The sequence below is a fragment of the Cylas formicarius genome, unplaced genomic scaffold (assembly GCF_029955315.1).
Source record: "Cylas formicarius isolate icCylForm1 unplaced genomic scaffold, icCylForm1.1 PGA_scaffold_4__25_contigs__length_36172078, whole genome shotgun sequence".
In the NCBI taxonomy this organism is placed as follows: Eukaryota; Metazoa; Arthropoda; class Insecta; order Coleoptera; family Brentidae; genus Cylas; species Cylas formicarius.
Genome location: NW_026844334.1, coordinates 15,284,214 through 15,307,715, shown reverse-complemented (window position 1 = coordinate 15,307,715; position 23,502 = coordinate 15,284,214). Strand labels below are relative to the sequence as shown.

The window sequence follows — 23,502 nt, the reverse complement described above, 5'->3', positions numbered from 1 at the left end:
TGGACTCGTATTTCGGAACGTAGATAACTTCAAACATGGATCAGGCCAAAGAAATAAAAGCACGAATTGAAAATACACGATCAACGTTTGTCAGGCTTAAAAAGTTCTTTGCTTGGGTGCTACGTATTATCCACCCTTTTATATGGTATGGAGGCATGGACGCTAAAGCAGATGCAACTCAATAAGCTGGTCGCGTTTGAGCTCTGGTGTTACAGAAGGATTTTGAAGATATTGTGGACAGAAAAGATCTCAAACGTTGAGATGCGACCCAAAAATTCTTATAACAATCAAAAAGAGAAGGGGAAGATCCGAGGTAGACGAAGTGTCGGAAGACGAAGAATATCCTGGCTGAGAAATTTGAAACACTGGTTCGGCTGCAGCAGCACTGAGCTATTTACAGCGGCTGTCAACAAGGTCCGCACTGCCATGATGATTTCCAACCTTCGATAGAAGATGAAACTCTGAGGAGAAGTATGTAAAGCATACTTGTTCTAATTAAGTCATAATTAGAAACAAATACTACCCAAATAAGTCGTGAGCTGATGACCAAATTGCTGAAAATATTGAAAAAGCAATTATATAAAATATTGGGGACATTATATAAGGGCATAGGTCCAGATAAAATATCTGCGAAATGGGTTTATCTATTATGTTCCTATAATTGTTTTATTTGCTACCATGTCATATTGATCAATATCACATAACTATATTATAAAAATTTTTGCTAAGTCAAAAATCATGGCCGACGTTGTGTGCCCCATTAACCGCGATGTTATTGTGTTGCAATGGGCGAAAAAATAAAACCAACTCCAATTACCACGTTTGACAGACCGGAAATTAGAATGTGGAAACGAGCTGGGCTGCGGTAAACCAATACGCTAAATGAGTTTTGATGTCCTCCATTAATATTTAGGTATCCTCTTACATCACAAAATAAAATATGGTATGTAATACGAATAAAGTTATAAATAAATTCATGTCACAATAATATAATATAATAAATATTTCTGATTTACGGTGTTTATGCTATTCGAAACAAATTACTATGATTTTTTCAAAATGTTTCTAATTTTATGCAAAAATACAATTTGTTCATTATTCATGGTAATTGGCAAATAAACATATCTAAGATGATAAGTGCTTACAAAATTGTCGAAGACTAAAATTGAAAAAATGAAGATTCAAAACAGATCATTGCTAGAAAATTAAATGACTAAACTAACTAACCAATTTTGTAAACAAATTATAAGTTTATGTTAACTTAAATAAAACAAAATGCCATGTGAGTAAATCTATGTGACAAAGAAAGGAGTAATTTTCACATAATAAGATAAAGCATAACAATTTTATTGCTAGGCTCGTATACAATGAGCCCCAGATTCGCTTCTATATACAAAGATCTCCGCTCTTATTATACCTAGAGCAAAGGTTAAGTGGTGAAAGTTTTGGAGCAAACTTAGTGCCTTTTATGAGTGGCTTCAGATTTACGATAGGTCAATTGGTATGGGAAATATTGGCGAAAAATTAAAATGGCATATTTCTTTGTTCGCCAGTAAATCCAAAACGGTTAAATTGGCAGTTGTCAAAATGTAACATTATTCAGACAGTTTTTTAAGGAGAGTAAGATAGCGTGTATGTCTCAATAGTCTTTTGTTTTCTCGCAACTTACCTTAACTTTTATTTTTCTTATGGAAGGCATATTGGATTTTTCGATTTTTGGAAAAAGCGTATAATTTCCAGTTCAGTGATACCTCACAAGTGCACAAAAGATTTTTTCTACTCCCGTTTGTAAAATACCTAGCGTGCGGGGATCGTCACTTTACCACGTCAGTTTCGTTTCCCATGAATCCGAGCCACTTCGGACATTTCCGGGATTTTACCGCACGGATTTGGAAGCAATCGGATGTTTTCGAAGATATTTCCCACGATTTGAATTTTGAAGTTTGTCAATTCTGACAGTCATGTCAGTGAATGTATTCGTGTTGTTTGGCGAAAATGTACCCAAAAACTAACGGTCGTAGAAAAAGTATAGTATGCAACACGTTCGGTAAACTTTTTAACTCACTCGTTTATTAAACACTCGCTCCGCTCGTGTCAAATAAACTCGTGGGTCAAATGCCGTTTACCGCACTTGTTGCATAATATCTTATTAACCCACTTTATAAGGTTAGTGCCTAATTATTTTATAAGTAGGCCATAATTTATTTAACATTAACATTAATAAGTAAAACATAAAAAAAATAAACGAATTTTCAATAAAACTTGAACGTAAAGAAAGACTTCTCAACAAGTCAGATATTTTGGGCAAATTACCAACTTTGTTTTTTAAAAAGAAAAGGAAAGTAATGATGTAATGTAATGTACTGGTTATTAATTACAGATTTTCAAAATTATTTAAATTTGGCTCAAGAGATTTTTGGCAATTGGTGTACAACCTTAGCAAGAGTATTTTCGTTAATTTTCTAAATCTGTCCAAAACTCTTTGTCTCAGGGTTTCTATAATCTCGGGAAGATCAAATTCAAAGAACTCATTCTTTGTGTCAGTTCCTGACGAATAGTGTACCAAAACGACTAAACCCATCTTCGGTTAGGGTACTTGTCTCATTTAACGCTTTCTGTAGTGTTTATTTTGGCATACCAATTTTCTGTTCTATAGTTCAGACAGATGCAGTAGGATTTTCGTTGATAGCTAGTAAAATGTTTTTGTCGTGATTTTCATTTTTGGTATATCCGGTTCTAGCTTGTTCAAAGGCCCCATGGTTAATGAGGATACATCTCCTAATACCGGTAAATATAGGTAATGACGGCGGATCTCTGTTACTGCAAGTACAACGCTAAAATGTCAAATTTTTCTTCATTTCAATAGAGAATACAGGTTTTAACAATTTGTTGGTTACATTTATGAATTTAATGAGGGAAAACATACTACTTATTAAAATACAATTTTGACACTTTGAATTATTTAACGTCCATGTCATCAAGGGACCTCCATGGATGGAAAAAAGGTGACAAATAAATAATGGCATAATTAAGAACTAATTTTGCAAAGTATGATAAAATCTTTGTACTCCCGTCTGTAAAATACCTAATTACGCACCGCTCTATTGTGCGGGAAGCATCGCTTTACCACGTCAGTTTCATTTAACACGAATCCGAGCCACTTCGGACATTTCCGGGATTTTAGCGCACGGGTTTGGGAGCAATCGGATGTTTTCGGAGATAACGTACCCAAAAACTAGCGGTAGTAGAAAAAGTATAGTATGCAACACGTTAGGCACTGATTTATTAAACACTCGCTCCGCTCGTGTCAAATAAACTCGTGAGTCAAATGCCGTTTACCGCACTTGTGCATAATATACTATTGTGCACTTATGAGACATCACTGAACTGGAAATTTTATACTCTTTTCAAAAATCCTATCAAAAAGTATCTCTCATTTCGTCAAAAAGTAGCTACCCAAGAAACTTATTAAGGATTATGAATGTAAATCGCGAGCTTTGGATGTCGAGAGTTTTTTATTTGAAATTTCTGCATAATGTTTTGGCCAAATAATAAATAATATTCAGCATGACTGCTTGGATTTCACATTTCAACGACATATTTTCCAAAATTCACTTTAAAAAAGACCTTGAATATATTTGTTATGGTAATTTCACTTATTTGCAACTAAAACCATAACGATATTTAAATATAACAAAATCATACTGATTCAGGATGCAGTATAAAATATATATCACTTGTGCATACAGCGGAAGTGGTTGTAATGTTTTTTATGCTTAACAAATGACAAACTCTTAGTAAATCCCCTGAAATGTTAAAAGTTTTCTTTGAAAAACTGTGTTTAAAATTGAGAATAAAATGACACCAGCGCTGTTATCCGATATAAACTTGTTATTCACCTCCGGGAATATCGATGACAGAGACCTAACTCGATCCCTCAAAAACATCGTATAATTTTCTATAGAAGCGAGTTAACACCTTTTAATCCGCCTCGCAAAAAAGCACATAAAAATCTATAAAAGTCTCACAGTTTCCTATTAACGTTCCTTCGGCTCCTTAAAGGAGTATGTATAAATCTATTTCGGAATGACATCTAAGATATTAATCTTCCTTTCCGAGTTATCCGTTTCAAAGACCGTTCTAAAGTTTTATAACGGGTGGAGCGCTGAAGCCTTTGTACAAAACAATGTTGTTTACGTTTCCCCCAAGCACGACTCCGTTTGAGATATGGGTTGGGTCGGAAGTTGCGTTCTAAAAAAAATGTCGATTCAACTTTTATTTATTTTTTACTGTCAAAGGGTAGTAGCACATTTGGGGCGGACAGTTGCCGGTTGTAACACGTTTCGGACAAGTTTATAGCGACTACAATTTGCGTCGATTGGAAAAATCAGGTACAATTTAAAAGTTGGAATTGGAATACTTCTTAGCTTTGGGCTCATATCGAGTACAAATATGTCCTACTAACGTTAACAAGGGCAGGGAAAGTTAGCAAAAGCTTTATTTTTGTTACAGATGCTTGTTACAAAGTTGTAAAAGTATATTCGGATATAGGTCGTGGAATGGGAGTTGAACAGAATTACAAATGGAACAAATGTTGAACACAAAGGGGACCAATAAAAAACAATAGTATAATAAGAATTCAGATTTATTTTACCAGTTAATAGACAAATAGAGGGCAAACTTTGTGCGGGAAAAAGATGGTTTAGAAATTTGTGGGAATGGGCAGGTTTAATAAATATCGGAACTTCCTACATATTCTACATATCGACAGGAAATAGGAAATAAATTTGATCGTCAAAATTCAATTCAAACTTATATTACAGGAACAAATGACAACGGACAGAATAGCGATGCTTCCTGTCTTCGAAGAGTGCATAAAAACATAAATCTTTTGGATCTCTACTAGAAAAATTGAATATCGATCAGCATTGTATTGGCCGGAAATTGAATGTTGCTTTATTATCTATGCTCGCGCAAACTTAAATTGAACCAACTTTTTTATATTTTAATAAGTTAACTTTAAAAAATTGTTTATGTCAGGAAAAAATGTGCTTTAGTTAGAAAACGCACCAGAAATGGAAACAAATACATATTTATTAAATTAATCTATAATCAAATTCTATGTTTTGTCGTATATTATTACATCGTATTAAAATAGTATAACGAAATCCTTATAGTACGTACTATATAATTGGTATAAAATTGTGCACCTGCATACTTATGAAACCTTCAAAATTCCTCATGTGATGGTCTTCTTCAGAGCTAAACTGAAACCATTACTATATAGTTCTGCACCTTATCCATTCATCTGGTCTTTAGTCTAGGTGTTTTCCTTTTTTGCCTACCCTATACCCCAGTCTTTTAGATAGTCGCTCATTTTTCATGACCTGTATATATCCAGACATTTGAATCTCTATTGCTTGGAGCATAAATATTTAATAGTTTTCTCTAGAATTAATCACTTATCCTAAACTGATACATTCCATCAGAAATCGGTCTGACTTCTATAGATTGTTTTATTAAAATAAACACAAACTTTCGGTAACTTGCCAGGACGGGACAAATCACCAAATAAACTTGGTTTTTGATGCCTCTCCGTAATATGCGTCAGACTAGCTATTTGAGATAATTGTTAAATTTAAAAGCGTTCAGTAGTGGGAACAAGGAGAAATAGGTTGCAGACACGATGATCTTTATTTAGGACAAGAGTAAATTTTTGTTTCTATTTTTTAGGTCATATACCTAGCTATTTTAATTCACATGTTCAATAAAAACATTCATATGTTTTAAAACTTTATATAAAGCGCGATATATAGAATCCAATTTCTACATGTATTTCAATTTTTTTTCATCAAAATATTGCAAAGTGTATGCCACCAAATTGCAAAAAATCTAGCAGATAAAATTTGCTTCTATTTTTAGTGAAAATTTAAGAATAAAATAGAAATATAGTCGAAATTACGAAACATACATTTATAAAGAAAACCATTTAGTACCACTTTTTGTTGTAAACATTCAAAAGTCAAGAAGCTCATCAAGAAAATCCCAATACCGCCAGAAAAATGGAATGGTTTATTATAAAATTTAAATATTATTTTGTAAGTGAAGGAAGTAGAAAAAAACTGTATTTCAATGTATTCTAAATTAGCCCTAAATGTAAAATTGTCTAAAAATTGGTTGGTAAATGTAGTTTATATTATAATCGTAAAACTTTGTTTCATGTCATAAAACTTTATTGCTATTGCCTCCCTCACTCTAACATTTTGACGAACTGATGTGGTTACCCCCACTTGTTATTTATTGTTGGTAATGAAGGAATGAAATATTTGCGGTAGATGTGTACGAATGTGTATCTCGTCACTGTAATTCTCTCAAAAGATCCGATTACTAAAACTCGTTTAAAAACTAAGTAGTGCCCAAATTCTGAAAGGCAGAGAATATATTTAAAATTCCACCAAATTAGTGAAACAAGACGAAAGATGCTTTAATGACTAAAATTAACAGTTAAAACGTTTTAAATGTCCTAAAAATTAAGGAACTACACAAATAAAACTAGAATGAATGTTAATATAACTTTGAAAAGGCTCTGGAAAGTTTCTGCGATTGTCTCCCCATCAAAAATTTAAATTTTAACAGAAAACTTTTGAACTCTATATTAGTTGAATAAATGCCTTTGAGAATGGAAACTTTTGGGACAGACGAATATTATCCAAGTTACCTAATAGAAACTTGCTCGTAAATGCTTTATGCGGATCTTCGCATTTAAAGTTTCGGTTCCCAAAACGTCGAAAATTACTTCTTGATATATTATGTTCGATACAGAGACGCTTGCTTAACACTTCAATGCAAGTTTAAAGGAATTGGTTTCCCGACGACGACGACTCCCAACGGTGAATTGTTCGCGAACTCCAAAATTACGCAAAGTTCGCTGACTTAATCTAAGCACGTGCCTCCACTATGTCGTTGAATTAATTAAAATCAAAGTAAAAGATTTAAGGCAAGGATTTGCTTCCTCGTCGGGGCGCCAATGGCTGTTCGGATATAATTGGTTTGTTCCAATAAATATAAAAAAACTTTACAAAATTGAATCTAACAAAAACAAAAAAAAATCGTCAATTCAATTTAAATTTTTTGTAATTTGAACTTCGAAAACTGAAATATGTTTTTTCTTAATTTTTTGTGAGGAGTCTTATTTTTTCTGTAATATATCAACAATTCATTGTTTTTGGAAATTTAAAAAATACACTTTCATTGAAAACATGTATAGAATGGTCAATAAAACAAGTTAAAAAATAGAAAAACAATAATTTATTTGAATACAATTATTTATGTGGTTGTTAATGGGGGAAATGGGTTCTGTTTACTAACTACAACTTTTCTATGCTGGTGAGAGATGTACCCTTTAATTTTACCCTCATTTATCAAATTGGCTACAATACACTGTGTTTCGTCTAAATCTACATCTTGGCCCAACCATTCAAGGGCAGTTTTTAAGGCTTCAACTGGAATTTGATGAGTGTTCAAAATTAGATAAACCTTTTTGAAAAGATTCCTATATGCTATTATTTTAAGTTTGTCAACAATCAGATAAATGCCGCAACGGATAAAAAAGGTTTCATGGATTTCCATAATTTCATCAAACCATTTCAAATTACCCTGGCATACAGCTTGAACCAAATCCCAAAATTCGGTAACATTATATTTTTCAAGGACCTTCTTGCTGGGAATGTACCCTAATAACATTTTGACTGGTACTAAATATATCAAAACTAATCTTTTATTTTTTTGGGACGCTTTATGGCAATTCTCAAATGCATAAGTCAAATATTGGTCAGCTGTTTTATAATCACTATCAAACATTGCCTTTCTTCCTACAAAGTATTTGTAAGTAATTTGCTGACTTAATGAAAAAGATTCCTTAAAAGGGTTAGACTCGATAGCTCTAATCAGCGGTTTACACAAATGGAGTTTATTAATTCTAAAATACACTTTAAATAATTGATTCACAAGCGCCATCATACCCTTTCTTTTAGTGTCTCTTTCATCTGTACGATTATCAGCCGCACAAATTCTAAAACAACCCATAAGGCATTCAGCAGCTTTCTCCAAATATTCTCCAGGTTTCTCTGTAACTCCAAATCTTTGTTTTTCAGCTTGTTGGGCAATCAGTCTTAAATCAGAACAAATGGCAGACATAAGAGGTAATGACCAATTTTCTTCTTTTTGAGACTGCAAAATTCTGGTGAAGGATTGCGTTAGAGAGCTCTGTTGCTGGTACGCCGATAAGTAATCTTCTTTACTTATGGCGTAAAGACATTTCAAATGGTAGATAACAAGTTCATCCATGGGAGGTGACAAAAACTTTTCCACTATGGTTTGTGGATTTTCAATATGATAATTTTTGTATTTTGCATGGTCGTGCCGTACTGACAGAAAGGCGGCTAATTTGAAGCCGTCGCAGGATCTCCACGCACGATCCACAATCTGTAGATAGCTAGCCAAGTTCATAAAAGTCATTTTAACCTAAAACATAAGCATTCCATTAACTTTTAAAGCTCGTAACAAAAAGCTAATTTTCACTCACATTCAAGAAAATGTACAATCCAACAAGTCAAATATCTATTTAACAACCGAATTAACGTAACAGAATTTTGTTATTAAACCACTTATTTAAAAACATAAACAACACCACAGAATGCTCGTCTGTAAGCAGAAAAGACCGAAGATCCTAATTTATACCACAGTTTTGTACTGTGGATACAGCGCTACAAGCGACAAGGACGCGTAGTAACCTTTGCGAAAAATCCATAATTTCTAACTAAAATGTACCAAAGCAACTTCATTGCCATCTATTGGGCATAAGTCACCCTTCCAAACAAAATCTAGATTGGGAGAAAGAAGGTTTCAGCACTGACATTTTATATAAATGTGTTCTGCAAATTTATAAGTGTGGATCCGATCAGACATTTTGAACACTCAGAGATAGATGGCGCCACAAATAACTTGCAAAAATTCGTTTTAATTATCAGTTAGGAGACCTTTAGTAAGAAGATACTTACTCTGATTAAGACATATTAAGATCAGGGTGCGGAAATGTGGTTTCAAACATTCACTTCACGTACCTGCAAAAAACAAAGCATTTTAAAATAATTGGATTTATAATATCTATACTATACTGGAATTTTAAATAAATATTTAAACGAAGCAGAATTTTTATTTTGATTATTATTGCTCACAACCAATCTCGTATTATTGAGTTTTAAGTAATATAGAAAGAAAATCTTTTTTCAATTATTTTCAAAAGTGACCTATACATTATCTTTATATACTTGGATTCATTGACCAAATTTATTCAGTATTGGGTGACTAAAAAAGATTTATATTAAACAATTAATAATTAAACAAAATTTAGTTTCTTTATAGATGCACTATTTTGCTTATTTTAAGGAATTATTCAAGGGATCCAATTCTAACATTTACGAAAAGGTTACCTACCAGAGCATCAACAACCCGAGAAGAGTGAAGTGTAAAATCTCAGTAAGTATTCCTATATAACATATGATTTAAATAATATATTCAAATATTCAACATTCTCATCTAATGTAAGTGATATTTATTTGACAAATTGCAGATTCGATTGTTTTTAAAAAACGCGATCATTAGCGCGCAAAGGATGTTCCAATATGTAAGTTTATTTTGTGTAAAAATAAATTATTCACTTAATATTTCTGATTTTGTGTTCCAAGTGATATTATCAAATAAAAAATAGTATTAGCAGAATAAAATACTAAGACTTACATTAATATATGAGCTACAGAGATGGAAATACCCGTAAACTAATTTCAAAAATAACCAGTAGGACCAGTCACCTGTCCTTCACGCAAAATATTCATAAAATTTATATAAAATCCAAATAACTGTTAAACTTTTTGCCTTTTTTAAGTAACAGGGTACCGTGTCTAGAGCTGCAAAAATGAATTTTCTTTGGGTAAGTGGCTGGCGTCATCATGAAGTTGAAAAAATGGGTAACACAATTACCAAGTCGAAAATAATAGTTACATAGATAATTTATTGTGTATTGGATTACTTTTTTACTCCGGTATAGAGTATACCTACAGTACCCATAGTATAAAAAAGGGCTGAAATACAAACGGATTATTAATTCTACCGCCGCTATTTAAAGAAAAATAAATTCTTGGTTATAAACAAATCACCAAAAAACATATGTACCAACGTTAAATATAAACGTGTACAGCCTATCAGCAACCTATAAGTAAGTTACCCACAATATAACTGTTTTTTAAAAAACCACCTCAAAAAGGGTCGTCTTGAAATGGTTTGAAATTTCTCCGGTATTTATTAAAAATACATTATTTAAAAAAACTGTTTTTTTTTGCAATAACCAACCAGTCAAAATAGTTTCTTCAATCAATTTTAACTTTTTTTTGTGGAAATTTTCCTTTTTAAATAAGAATGTCTAGCTATTTTATTGTTTTTTTAATTAATATCATCGAACAGCCCAGTTTGCTAAATTATTTATGTGCACCTTAATTAATTTCACCCATTTCGCCGGCTTTATGTTAAGTGTTTAAGTGTGAACTAAAATTGGTGTACGTATAAAATGTTAGATTTTACAATACTGATGTCTTGGACGTTCTTTTACACAATTCCACTTCAGAAAAGAGAACTTAAAAATATTTCCAACAATTTCCCGCCGTTCATTTCATTATGGAGATTTATCCCAAATGGTACTCCCAAAAATATCGTATAACTCGCTAGAATATATGTCAAAATCAGTTGATTATCGTTCTCGATAGGTATCATTGAATATATAAATATTTCAAAATCAACATTTTAGCTGAACATTTGCATACCGCAATTTAAAAATTAATTTCCAGTTTTAATTTAGTCGGTAAAGTTTGAAATGTTCGTATATGGGTTCATTTTGACAATACGCATTATACGATTAAAAATATATGTTCCACACATACGCACTGACGAATATTTCGTATTACCTATAAACCGAATATTTAAACATAAATTTTTAGTTGATTTTCATAACGTCACGTCCTCGTTATTATGTCCTTTTTTTCAGTTTACTGTGACGCTATTGATCGTGGTTGGTACTGAGGCCGACAACAATCCAAAACTGAAACGTAGCGTTGGACATTATGACTTATACTCGTCTGGAAGTGGTTTATATTCAGGTACAAACATAATTTGCCGGAACAACTAAAATAAAACCTTTCGAAAAAAAAAACGAAATTCTAAATCAACGATTCAAACGAATTTCCTATCTTTTCGAAAATAATTAAGAATATTAATCTGGTGGTTTATACTTTAACGGGTAATTCATGTACAAAAAATAGGACTCGGGAAATTTCTCTTTATTCGGCAATTGATAGTTTCAAGGATGGCAGATACTGAAGTGGATAGCGTACCTATCCTGTCATCATGGGGAACAAAATAAAAATTTCCAAGTCCCACGCTGGAAACTGTCTGAAATATATAATTATCGGTTACGAATCTACGAAATTGTCACAAAAATTGAAATGATTCTGTATTCGTTTCTTTGCATCCTATACGTCTCTAAAGGGGCCTAGTTGGAGTTTCTTCAAGTTTTTGAAGGAAAAATCCAAAAACCCAATCCAAAAAGCACTTAAATGAACCACAAAATAGGTGCATCTAATGTATATTCTTAATACGATCAAAAATATGTCTCCAGTCAAAGGCAAAACTAATTTGTCTGATAAATCCGCAAGGTAAGTAAATAAACATAAGTAATATCAATAAAAATAACATTCTATTTAATTAACAAGCCCCTGGTCAGTCCTCGGAGTTTCCTGTACAGTTTCTCGTGAATTACACTGTGCCGAGTCTAAACTCGCATCGTATCAAGAGCTGGCAATTTTTATATCGGCATTTGTTACCTGTATGGGGATTTTTGTTCCCGCTGATCATCGAATTTTTGCACCTCATCGGAAAAGATAGAAGAATGCGTCCGGCTAGATATTATTTACGCTAAAATAATCCCGTAACGTGGGAATTAGGCCAGACATTTTCCCCTTTTATGTTATGTATTTTCATAACTAATGAACACGTAGCTTAACCAAGGGAAATCCTGGATTAAACGATTTTCGACAAATTATTTTCAATGTCCATTGCAACAAAAATAGCGTGTAGAACAGTTACGCCATTTATCAATGTCTCATTCAACCGAGATAAAAAAATCTCCTTCTTTCCAGTGATTTTAAAAATATACAAGGTGTTTTATTAACAATGCGACATGCGTTATCATATACCGAAATGTATTTTTCCAATGTCGGCGCTTTAAATTTAATTTCTTGAATTGAAATTGTACGTTTCATACAAGGAAATGAATATGCTGATTTAGAAATCAGTAACTATTCTACTGATAAATCTATCACACAACATAATCACTTAGTTGATGAAGTACATAATCGGAGCAACAAAATATGTTGTAGCTCAGTGTATAGTGGCTATATATCCATCATCATTACAATTTAGAGAAGGAATATCATTGAGATTGAACACACTTAAGTAATATACCATATACAGTGAAGGGGTAAAATATGGAACAAATTCATTTAAAAATTAGGTATTTGATTTCAAGAAAAACACTCGCACACGTCCATCATAGTTTCTTCTAACATCTAAATGAAACTTAGGGAAACTTGGAAAGAAAGACTGATCATAATAAAAACCGGGAGGAGATTTATAAAAACAAGGCATATCAAAGAATTTTTTTTATTCGGTATTGAAAATGCCGGTCATTAACTTCTTGAAAATACACTAATCCGTTTGAAAACTCTTCCACAAGATTGTAGAGTAATATCTAGAAATCATACATGCGATTCTATTGACCCCCTTCTAATACCAATTTACTGTCATATTCACGCACTTGTCAAGCAAAATGGGGTGGCACACCATCTTGTTAAAATCTGCGCAAGTAGGAATTAAGTCATAAGAAATAAGGTCCAATTATTTTGTTATTCAAAATCCCTGCACAAACATTTTTTGCGGATGTTTTATATGATTGTCTCTCATCCATTGGGGATTATTTGTATCCAATACCCGCAATTTTGTTTATTTACCGTACCATTTAAACAAAACGTGGCTTTATCACTAAACAGGTCTGACAATGAAAAAATTGGCCTAAGTTGCATATCTCAATCATAGTTTCAAAAAACTACAGGATGCAGTCGGGATTATCTTGGTTCAGCTCCTGTAGTAATGTAATCTTGTACGGATGAAACTTTTCTTCTCTTAATACACACAAAGCAGTTCGTTGGCAAACATCTTTATTTAAAGCTACTTCAGAAGATGCAGGATGGGGATTATCCTCATTAGTTTTTGGACGACCCCACCGTAGACGATCTTTTACATGCCATGTTTTTATAATTTTTTGCTCAATTTTACTCAGTGTCGGTCTTTCTGGATAGTTTTGGTTAGTTTCACTTAGATTCAGCGTACTCACTTTACTGACAGAAATTTAATTGTGACAATTTAAGAACTTTACTAATACAAGCCACTTACCTTTTCGTTTCAAAATTAAATTTCAGGTTTTTATTCTCATAAAAAGTAGGATAAATCATTTTGAACATTTATGGCCGAATCAAAAACTTTTTTTAAGAATTTTTTTTGTATTTTATTTTAATTTAAAGTTACTTTGTATTGTTTTCAATGACGTTGAAGTTTTGTTGAGTCTCTTGTTGTAATATCCTCAAAATAAATAGTATTAACCACGCTGTTAAGGTCTGTCCTACCATATTAGCTTGGTTATATTCATTATCTGGGTTATTTTAAAATTGAAATATGACGTAATGATGCACTGAAAATTTCAAACCTAAATTTCTCGAAAACAGGGACCCGGACGAAATTTAATAGGTATACTTTTTTGTATAAAAAAAGTGTAAGAAATAATATCTTTAGTAAAAATCTGCATACATAAGGCGCAAAAAAGTTAAGAAGTATCAAATGCACGAAAAGTACCGTGAGTAGCGCCCGCTACAATTTGCCTCAAAATTATTCACAAAAATGGATTTATCATGTCAACTTGGATGCATTTTCCATTTTTAAACACTACTTTTTGATTGTGTTTTATTTCGTTGGCAGCTATTTATTTATATTTTTCACAATTCCGCGAGCAAATCAACAGATAGGTGATGTTAAATTCGCTTATTCTTTTAAAATATTATATCATTATATATACAGGATATTTGTGGCTTCCTGGGCTAGTAACAACTTTGTATTATTACAAATATATCCTTGGCCTTGACTTTGGTTATATTTGAGGTTGAGGTTCTTATAGCAGGGGATTTACTTTATTGTGGTATGTGTTGACATTTTAAAAATAAATAAATCGAAATTGATTAAAAACCAACATTAAAAATTGAAATTAAAGAAGCCTTTTTTTTCAAACAAAAACACATAATTTTTCATTAACATTAACATTTGCATAGTTCAACAAGTTATAGATTTCGAAGTATTGGCAACCAAACGGTTTTCCATTGTAAAAATGTTATATGGTTTTTGTGTTTTGCTATTAGTCGGCTATAACGACGAAACATGGCGAAAAAAAAAAGTACCGGCAATTGACCACAACAAATGGGCTACGGGTTTTTAAATTAGCCGCACGGATTAAAAATTTATGTATTTATATTCGTTTGCGTTCCAGGTACTTACTGTAATTAATTCAATAATATAACACGTCCATTTCACGTGATATGCATAAGACTACAGGCAGGTGCGAGAAGTAAAAATATCCAACTTTTTAACTGACTGGACTCGCCTTCCAATAAAAACTACATGAGAAGTTTTCCCGTTTCGAATTATACGCGGAAATGGGTCTGGCATTTTTCAAGCCAGAATTCGCCAGTAAAAGCCTTAAAATCTTCGCTCCTTATCCATTAAAAATTTAACTGCCATATTATTTCCAATTAGGATGCCATTGGGCGACGTGGATTTGAATAGAGATTAAAAAAATTGCAGTTTACCTAAAAATTCTAAGCTCCTATAATTTTCTCCATAAACATGTTAACATCAATTTATTTTATGCTTCAAATCAAAAATGCGCCCGTTGCCAAATTTACAGATAACTATGGATACGGATCCGGTTATGGGTCTGGATATGGATCCGGATATAGTTCTACATACGGATCTGGGTATGGATCTGGATATGGATCTGGGTATGGATCTGGGTATGGATCCGGTTATGGATCTGGCCATGGAGCTGGATATGGATCCGGATATGGATCTGGATATGGGTCCGACTACAACTCCGGCAGTTATGGATCATCAGGATATAATAGCGCTGGCTATGGTTCAGGACTAGTATATTCAGGAAACTCCCATACGCACACGCACACCCACGAAGTTAAGACGGTCGCTCAGCCAGTGGCCGTACCGGTACCCCAGCCCTACCCAGTTACTGTCGAAAAACAAGTGCGTGTACCTTATCGAGTAGAAGTTCCCAAACCGTACGCTGTTCCTGTCCACGTTAAAGTGCCGGTAGAAGTGCCCAAACCGTACCCTGTGGAAGTTCCTAAGCCAGTGCCTGTGCCGTACGAAGTTAAAGTTCCCGTAGAAGTCCCAAAACCTTACCCCGTCACAATTGAGAAAACTGTACCAGTACCCGTGGAAAAACCCGTCTACGTTAAGGTAAGCTTGTAGTAGGGATGTAGTTTTATGAAGATATTTTTAAACAGTCCGAGAAACACGCATCTTACCAACTTCCCTTGTGAATTGTACATTTTTATGACAATTATAAACGTATGTGTGCGTTTTTTTTAGTATTAAACACCTTATCTACAACAAAATCTTCAAATCTCATAATGATCACCTTACACAAATATGAGTTAGTTTCCGGATACTCCGGATAAAGGGATAAAATATGAAAGGCAAGAGTAGTGATAGAAGCCCACCTCGCTGATCTTTGCAAAAGAAAATAATAATTGCTAACTGCTTCCTGCAGAAATTAGAGTGGGAATGTTTTACTCCAGACTAACTTATTTCTAAAATTAAAAAAATTACTCATGGATAAAGAGGCCTCTGCCTATCGCATTTCAAAGTTCAGTTCACAGTTTAATTACCATCAAAAATAGTTTTAAGAAAATAGAACTATATTTTTTGGTTCTTTCTGCTTCCAGTTCTGCATTTATTTAATATCTGCGGTTAATTTCCTTCATTTTACTTACCTTTAAGAGATCGTTTCTTACGCTTGAGCAGGAATATTAGTAAACTGGTATTCGTTCTGATATTTTAGGTTAAAAGGTTAAAACGTCTAAGATGCTTCGTTTAACCTTCACAATAAATATGTTTACTCTCGTTTCAAGGTACCACATCCCGTAGAAGTTCGAGTACCTCAACCGTACCCTGTCGAAGTAGCAAAGCCTGTAGCCGTACACCATCCCGTAATAGTACAAAAGAAGATAATCCACATTGGAAGCAACGACGACTTAGGCGTTTCCTCTGGTTCTGGTTATTCGGGCCTTTCCTTGGGAGGAAATTATAAATTATCAGGAAGCGGTTACGGATCTTCTTACGGAAACGGATATTCTAGTTATGGAAATGGGGATAACGTATATTCTTCTGCATATGGAAGTGGCTTCGGATCTTCTTACGGCAACGGATATTCTGGTTATAGAAATACAGACAACGTTTATTCTTCCGGATATGGAAGTGGCTTCGGCTCGGGTTATGCCAAGTCGTACGGTGGATATGGATCCGCCTACGGAAACGGATACTCTACAGGATCTGGCGGTCTTTTAGATTCGTACGTACCGAGTTCACAAGGTGGTATTTCGAATTCACAGTGGTGAACAAAGAGATGTATATTTATAAATAAATAAATAAATATCACTGGTTTGCGACTTTTCGACACATTTTTTTTAAGATTTCGACGGGAACCACCTTCTTAACGGAAAATTTTAAAATATTATTCTATTTCTTTAATTTCATAAGGAAGTCGAAATCAGTGTTAGCAGACAGCATTAGAGACATTAATTTTAATGTGATTTTTAAATGCTTATAATTGTGTAAACGTGAAACGCATAAAACGGTTTGATTGTCAATGTCCTTCTGAAATAGCTGTTTTACATTTAATATAAGTTATACAACCGAGTTTCTTCCTTGGAATTGGAAATTTCAATTTTATAATCTTATAAAAAAAACGCAGCACAATGAACCACAAAAAGATTTTAACTTTAGAAGTTGTTATTTTGAAGAAAATGTTTGATTTAAATGATCGCCTCATGTAGTCATTCATTTAAGAGAAGTAAAAAGGAACAAATCAAAAAGAGTATGGGGCTTGAAAGTGATAAAATCAAGGGTCCAATTTTAAGTCAGTTTAATATAATTGCTCAAACCATATGTCAAAGGATTACTTAAAGAGCATTTTTATAAACAAATATCAACATGAATAAGGAATAAGTTATCCAAGTGTAAGCAAATTACATAAATGCTGAGTGACATCTAATAGCTTTTAGAAAACCCTGAGAAACCAAATGGATAAAAAAAAATGAGGGAGAAGCGATATAAATCTAATTAATCTGAAACAATCCTGAAGCACACCGTTTTGAACTTCCTGGTGTTCTTAGAGCCCCCACAACCTGTATCACGTCGGTTTACGGTTATATAGGTTTTAGTTTGAGTTATTCTTCAAAAATTTAACTAATTAAACTAAAGCTTATATCATTATTTTTGACTTTTTAAAGCTTTCGTACAAGCCTAGCGTGACTTTGTGGAACCGCACCGTAACGCCAATGCACACTACCTAATTCTAATCCACACACACTAGAGTCGCACAAATGGTCTTCCAAGCCTTGATACTCTTACGAACAAATAAAAGATTAGTGTCTCTCTAAAATACTTTTCCGCGAGTGAACCGGAGGAAATGAGAATTATCCGAGTGGAAAAGACTTTAATGGCAGGTTTTTGTTATTTTGCGAGTTCTCCTTTTAGTTATCTCGATAGCTTTTCATTGGCAAAAAAACTCTCTTTCACGCGAACTTGTTCCGTCGCAGTAACACAAATCCTTACCATGTGATTTATTAGGCACACATCTAATTTATTAACTCGGTTTGTTTTCATTCTACCAACTTAATAATAGGGTTTCAAATGGCAGCACGCGTTTCTCTACTAAAGTGTGATGTTACTCAGAGGCACCTAATTTCCTTTACGAATTTGTGGCGACAAATTTACGAATTCCAACCCGGACATTCAAAACATTTGAATATTCTAGTCGTTACATTAAAAATAATGGTCTTTTGCCTGAAGAATTTATAGCGGTTTTATATTTATAGAAAATATGTATTAGCAAATTAATATCCTATTAAACCAGTTACATCCGAAGCTTGATTATATAATTAAAAGATCCGAATCAGTGAATTATGTAAATTTTCAACTTTTGCTTTCTTTTCATTTAAAATTTAAATGTTTAGGTTCTCTCGATTACGCCAGCAGCTCCTAAGCATTCTAATTTGTGGGGAAAACCCGAAAACCAAGATTTGCGCTAAAGAAATAACTTATGATTTTTCATTTTCCTATTTAAATGCTAAAAAAAATAATTATTTCTATGCCCCGATTATTATTAAGAAACTTACAGTTCGTTAAAAAAATTGAACAAAGCTACAATTAGACTCGAGAGTAACAAATTACAAAATTAGACTCAAGATATTGCGGAAGTGAAATAAATATAAGTATAAAATAATATTTGTAAAATTTTCCTGGGTTATCTAAAGATACATGTAAAAATATAATATAATATTATATTACTACTCAGAGTTTCAAATCTTTTTTAAAATATTGTGATTTTTTTTAATGTTCAAAGGCTATTTACTTCGGACCTATTAATATATACTTATATTTTACCTGTAGCCCATTCCCAACTATAAAAAAGTAACTAAATATAGAAAATATTAGATACCTGCTTACATATTATAAGCGTGATATCTTAAAACATGGCGAAAATGCGAATAAAACAATACATTGCTTAAAAAAAAGAGTTGAATTTTCAGAACGGTAACTAAAATTGAAAGCAAGAGATAGTAGAAATGTCGACTGTAATTAGCATTCTTCTGCCTCCTCGAGTAAGTGAGATATCCCAAAAAAACACGAAAACTAAACGCCCTGTACAACTCGAACTTGCTATACATTTTTCCTACTTGACGGTGTGTACATACCATTCCAAAGCAAAATTGTACTGAAAGATTCCAAAGAGTTTCTTTTTCTAATGATCCACCAATTAGCAATTCAGCATTCTCGTAATCAGATCGGTTATGTCCAACGTAATGTGATTGACAGGATGGTGACGTTGCCAGATAAAGCCGCATTTTAATACTGCTGCAGAAAAATGTAGCGCGATTATTTTTGACTGTATGTGATTCGAATATCAATCGTGCAACTTCTTTTAAGCTGCTGCCCGACGTTTTGCGCTATCGCTGCAGCGTGTTATGTAGGCGTCAGATAACGGTGGACACAGCCACCTTTTTAAAGTTGAGTGAATGTCCATTTCCCACTCAAGTCCCCGCCAGTAAACGTTACGTGCCTTGTCAGTGGCGTAGCTAAAAATCATATGCCAAACTTTTTTGGCACTCTCCAAGTTTAATCAAGAAGAAGAAATATACGGACAAGAATAATTAAATGATTATTAACTGTTACCTATTACTATTATTAACTTGTTACCTAGCGGTCTGACAATGAAATGCCAAATTAAAGCCTAATTTGAATTTTGTCTAACCTAATAATGTACATTGTACGATTGTACATTTAGGTGTATTAATGAGAGATCGGTTTCTGTTACTTGGTCGATTCTGTTGTTCCCATTGTGGTAAAATTTTTACGCCTAGGAAATTTGCACCAAGGAGCCTTTCTGTACAATTGTGAGGTACACATTCGAACTTTATTAGTGGTACCGTTTTCTTCAGATGGCTGACAATATTTTCTGCTTCTCTGTTTGGGGCCATTCTGCAGAGATCCCTTCTTTCCAACGCCTCGGAGAAGATTTCTTTTCTTCCACTTTGATACATCATTGAGGTGGGATCAAGACATAAATAGTGTTTTTAGCAAACTAAATAAAACATTCTGTGCCATATTAACAATTAGAGACTCATTTCTTGAGAGTTCACTATTAGTCTTTTATTATGCTTCGGTATACTCCTCAATTTCTTACAACATTGTGAACTGGCAGCAAGCTAGTGATGCAGAAGGGGTGTTTGTACAGCCGAAAAGAATACTTAGGCTTATTTTTAAACTTTCCCCGAGACAGTCTTGCAAAGAAATATTTCAGCAACACAAAATAATGACAATTCATGATGATTATTCCACCAATACAGGTCGGATAAATATTTGTTAACCACAAACCATGTCCACATTGAAATGGTATTGATATAAAACACTCAAACGAAAAAATCCAAAACCACTTCTCTAAGGTTAAGTTAATTGCATGTCGCAAACATAAGAGCCTATAAATAACGCGTTGAGCCAAGCTCAAAATTCACGTCCGTCATGGTAAGCCGTATATTTGGAAAGTTAACTGACAGTGACTACCACCATAATGATTTACTATTTTAAATGCCGCAAACACTCTCGACTCTAACAATTTGATGCAGTTGCTAGAGTGATACACTATTTGATACTCGGTATGCGAAACGTAATACGTAATATTTGTGATGTTTTTTGAACCCAACATTTTCAATTTTTCTATACTTTATTGCTTTTTATTGTCAAAGTTATACATCAAAAAAAAGGTGTTTATCCCATTGGTAATGGTAATTCATACAGTTTTAGGCCTCGAGTCAACCACAAACCGTATAGAAAATGTTATTTTGCTAGATATTGTTAATGGAAAACCACACACAGGGCAATGCTGCTTTTAATTAAAAAAACAATGGACTCTAAATCTTCATTTTCTTAAAGCCATAATTTAATTATCAGTTCTGAATATTCACTTATCTTATTGTGAAAGTTTTCGAAACTGACAACCCTGCCTACATTTAACATTTAATTAACGTCAACCCTATTTCCCGTTCGGTAGCGTTGAACTTTATCGCACATTGTTTTCTAAAAAATAGTGTATGTGTAGGCACTAAAACATTTTCGGCTGCACAATACGTTATTTAAAGGAAAAAAGCTTATTAGAAGCAATCCAAATTAATACAGCTGCTATTTCTCAACTCGAAGTGAAAATTCATTCATATTTAGATGCGACGACTAATACTGAAATTATGCTAATTAATGGACAACAAACAAGATAAAGATTGTTAAATTCAATAATATATCGTCCATCTCGAGAAAGTGAAATTTTTCTTCAGATTAGGAGCGGCAACGTATAAAAATTAACGGTCCTTTTTTTTCTGCACCATTTCGTCGCCTCACATTTAACGTGCCACAGCTTCAAGATGCTGAGCGTAAGTGCAATTACTGCTAATTTATTGCAGGTTACTTAAAATACGTTTCGTTAATTTCAGGGCCTCATTGTCCTGGCAGTGTTCGCAACTGTTGCAAATTGCGGATTCCAATCCGGTCATCACGCCGACCTCACTCCACCTGCCGCATCTTTACCGTTCAGTACGAGTTTTGGAGGTGGAGGACATTATGAATCTGCAGGTCACGCCGAGAGTTTTACCGTAGGTGGCGGACACGGATACGAAACTGGTGCAGCTATCGGAGGCGGTGGATACAGCGGAGGCGCAATTATAGGTGGCGGTCACGGATTCGGGGACGCTGGTTCCATTGTCGAAGGTGGACACGCGGGAGGCGCAATAATTGATGGTGGTCATGGGTTTGGAGGTGGACACGCCGGTGGTCTAGGCTTGGGAGCATACAGTTCATCGGGCGCTGCTTTTGCTGCAGGTGGATTTAGTTCAGGTGGATTTGGAGGAGCAGGCATCGGAGGTAGAGCAATTGGTGGAGCAGGCTTCGTAGGTGGAGCAGGCTTCGGAGGTGGAGCCATTGGCGGAGGCGGTATCGGAGGTGGAGCAATCGATGGCGGCGCGGGAGGCTTAGGAGTTTACTTGGGCAACGATAATCATGGCCCTATCACTGACGCGGGAACCACTTACGATCACAGATTTGAAAGAGTTCCAGTTCCGGTACCCCAACCGATACCGGTCCCGGTCGACCGTCCCGTTCACGTTCCCGTGCCTGTACCGAGACCCGTAGAAGTACCCCGCGCAGTTAGGGTGGAAGTACCGACTCCCGTAAGGGTTGAAGTCAATAGACCATACCCTGTGCACGTACCACGGCCAGTACCGGTACCCGTAAAAACTCCGGTATACGTAAAAGTCCCTCAACCCATTCACGTTAAAGTGCCGAGGCCTTATCCCGTTGTGGTCACCAAACCATTCCCCGTCAGTGTTCCGGTCAAAGTTGCTGTTAAGGTACCAGTGCCAGTGGCTCATCATACTGACGCGCACGTAGGCGTCCATGGACCCAGTCATCATGTCACTTTCCACGACCACGGTGGACATGGCGGGTGGAACGGATGGTAGAAAAAAAGCCTACCACTTTTCAGTACTTCGCCAACGCATATTCTAGTCCTAGATTGTTGTTATTTTTTTATCTACAACTCATCGAAATACAGATTTTATTTTTTTTGTTCCTGTTTTACTATGACGTAATGAGAAACTTTATTAACTTCGAGCCATCAAGACAGTAAAACGCGCTTACGAAAATTTCGAGCTAAATTCTATACTAGTTTTGTTAACTGTTTGTAATACGTTTACGAGCTTTTTATTTCTTAATATTTTTGTTACTCCACTTCTTGCACAATACGATATATAGATATATGAAATTGCTAGAATGATGTCGTTAGTGCGCATTAGAAATCAGACGCTAGACTTCGTTATCGATTTTATAATGCCATTTCATTTCAAGTTTGATATGAAATCCATCTATTTAGGATAGTCATAATCAGTTTTGTTTGGCTGCCCAATTTGCTATAAGAAAAAAATGATGGTTGTAAATAGAAACTCAGTTACACCGAACTGATGGCCTGTGTTGTAGAAATATAAGTATTGTCAAATGTGCATTTAAAATACGTAGTGCGTCAGTTTGAAGTCTGCTTGGAAGTAAAACACTTTTCGAATATCCTTATCAAATTATGAAACGAGCTATGTCAAAATACGCTAAAAGAAAGTAACAAAAAAGGACGGCAATAATTGTACTTCTACGAACACTTACAACAAAATAAAATTTTTCGTCTAGAGTTATTAATCTACTTATGCTGAATTTAAAGACTCATAATTTAAAAGATTTGTATAAATTTTACAATTATTTTTATATTGACTAGAATAAACCCTATTTTTCCACTTTTATAAATGTTGATGGGACATTCGGAAATATTTTTTGCGAGCAACATAAATAAAGTGATTTTTAATAAATAAAATAAACTTTCCAAAAAAACAGACAATTTGGTACAGTAATTACAAAAGTTGTTGAAGTTTCTTGAAAAAATACAACAAAAAATTTTCGTCGCTTAAC

The 23,502-nt window shown here is 34.1% G+C and overlaps 3 protein-coding genes across 5 annotated transcripts in view; 1 reads left to right on the top strand and 2 right to left on the bottom strand.

The window, feature by feature from the left end:
* Nucleotides 1-23,502, bottom strand: part of LOC132700633 (disks large 1 tumor suppressor protein) — a 413,177-nt gene that overhangs the window by 358,320 nt on the left and 31,355 nt on the right. The window lies entirely within an intron of this gene.
* LOC132700848 (PCI domain-containing protein 2) lies at nt 7,327-8,721 on the bottom strand. The gene is made up of 2 exons (XM_060668419.1): nt 8,585-8,721; nt 7,327-8,523 (listed from the first exon to the last, which is right to left on the bottom strand). The coding sequence occupies exon 2, from the start codon at nt 8,515-8,517 to the stop codon at nt 7,327-7,329; it is 1,191 nt and encodes a 396-aa protein (XP_060524402.1). The 5' UTR covers nt 8,518-8,523; nt 8,585-8,721.
* LOC132700778 (uncharacterized) lies at nt 15,055-22,620 on the top strand. Its single transcript, XM_060668305.1, has 5 exons — nt 15,055-15,681; nt 16,356-16,838; nt 19,435-19,570; nt 21,373-21,428; nt 21,489-22,620. Exons 1-5 carry the CDS (start codon nt 15,055-15,057, stop codon nt 22,509-22,511), a joined length of 2,325 nt encoding a protein of 774 aa, XP_060524288.1. The 3' UTR covers nt 22,512-22,620.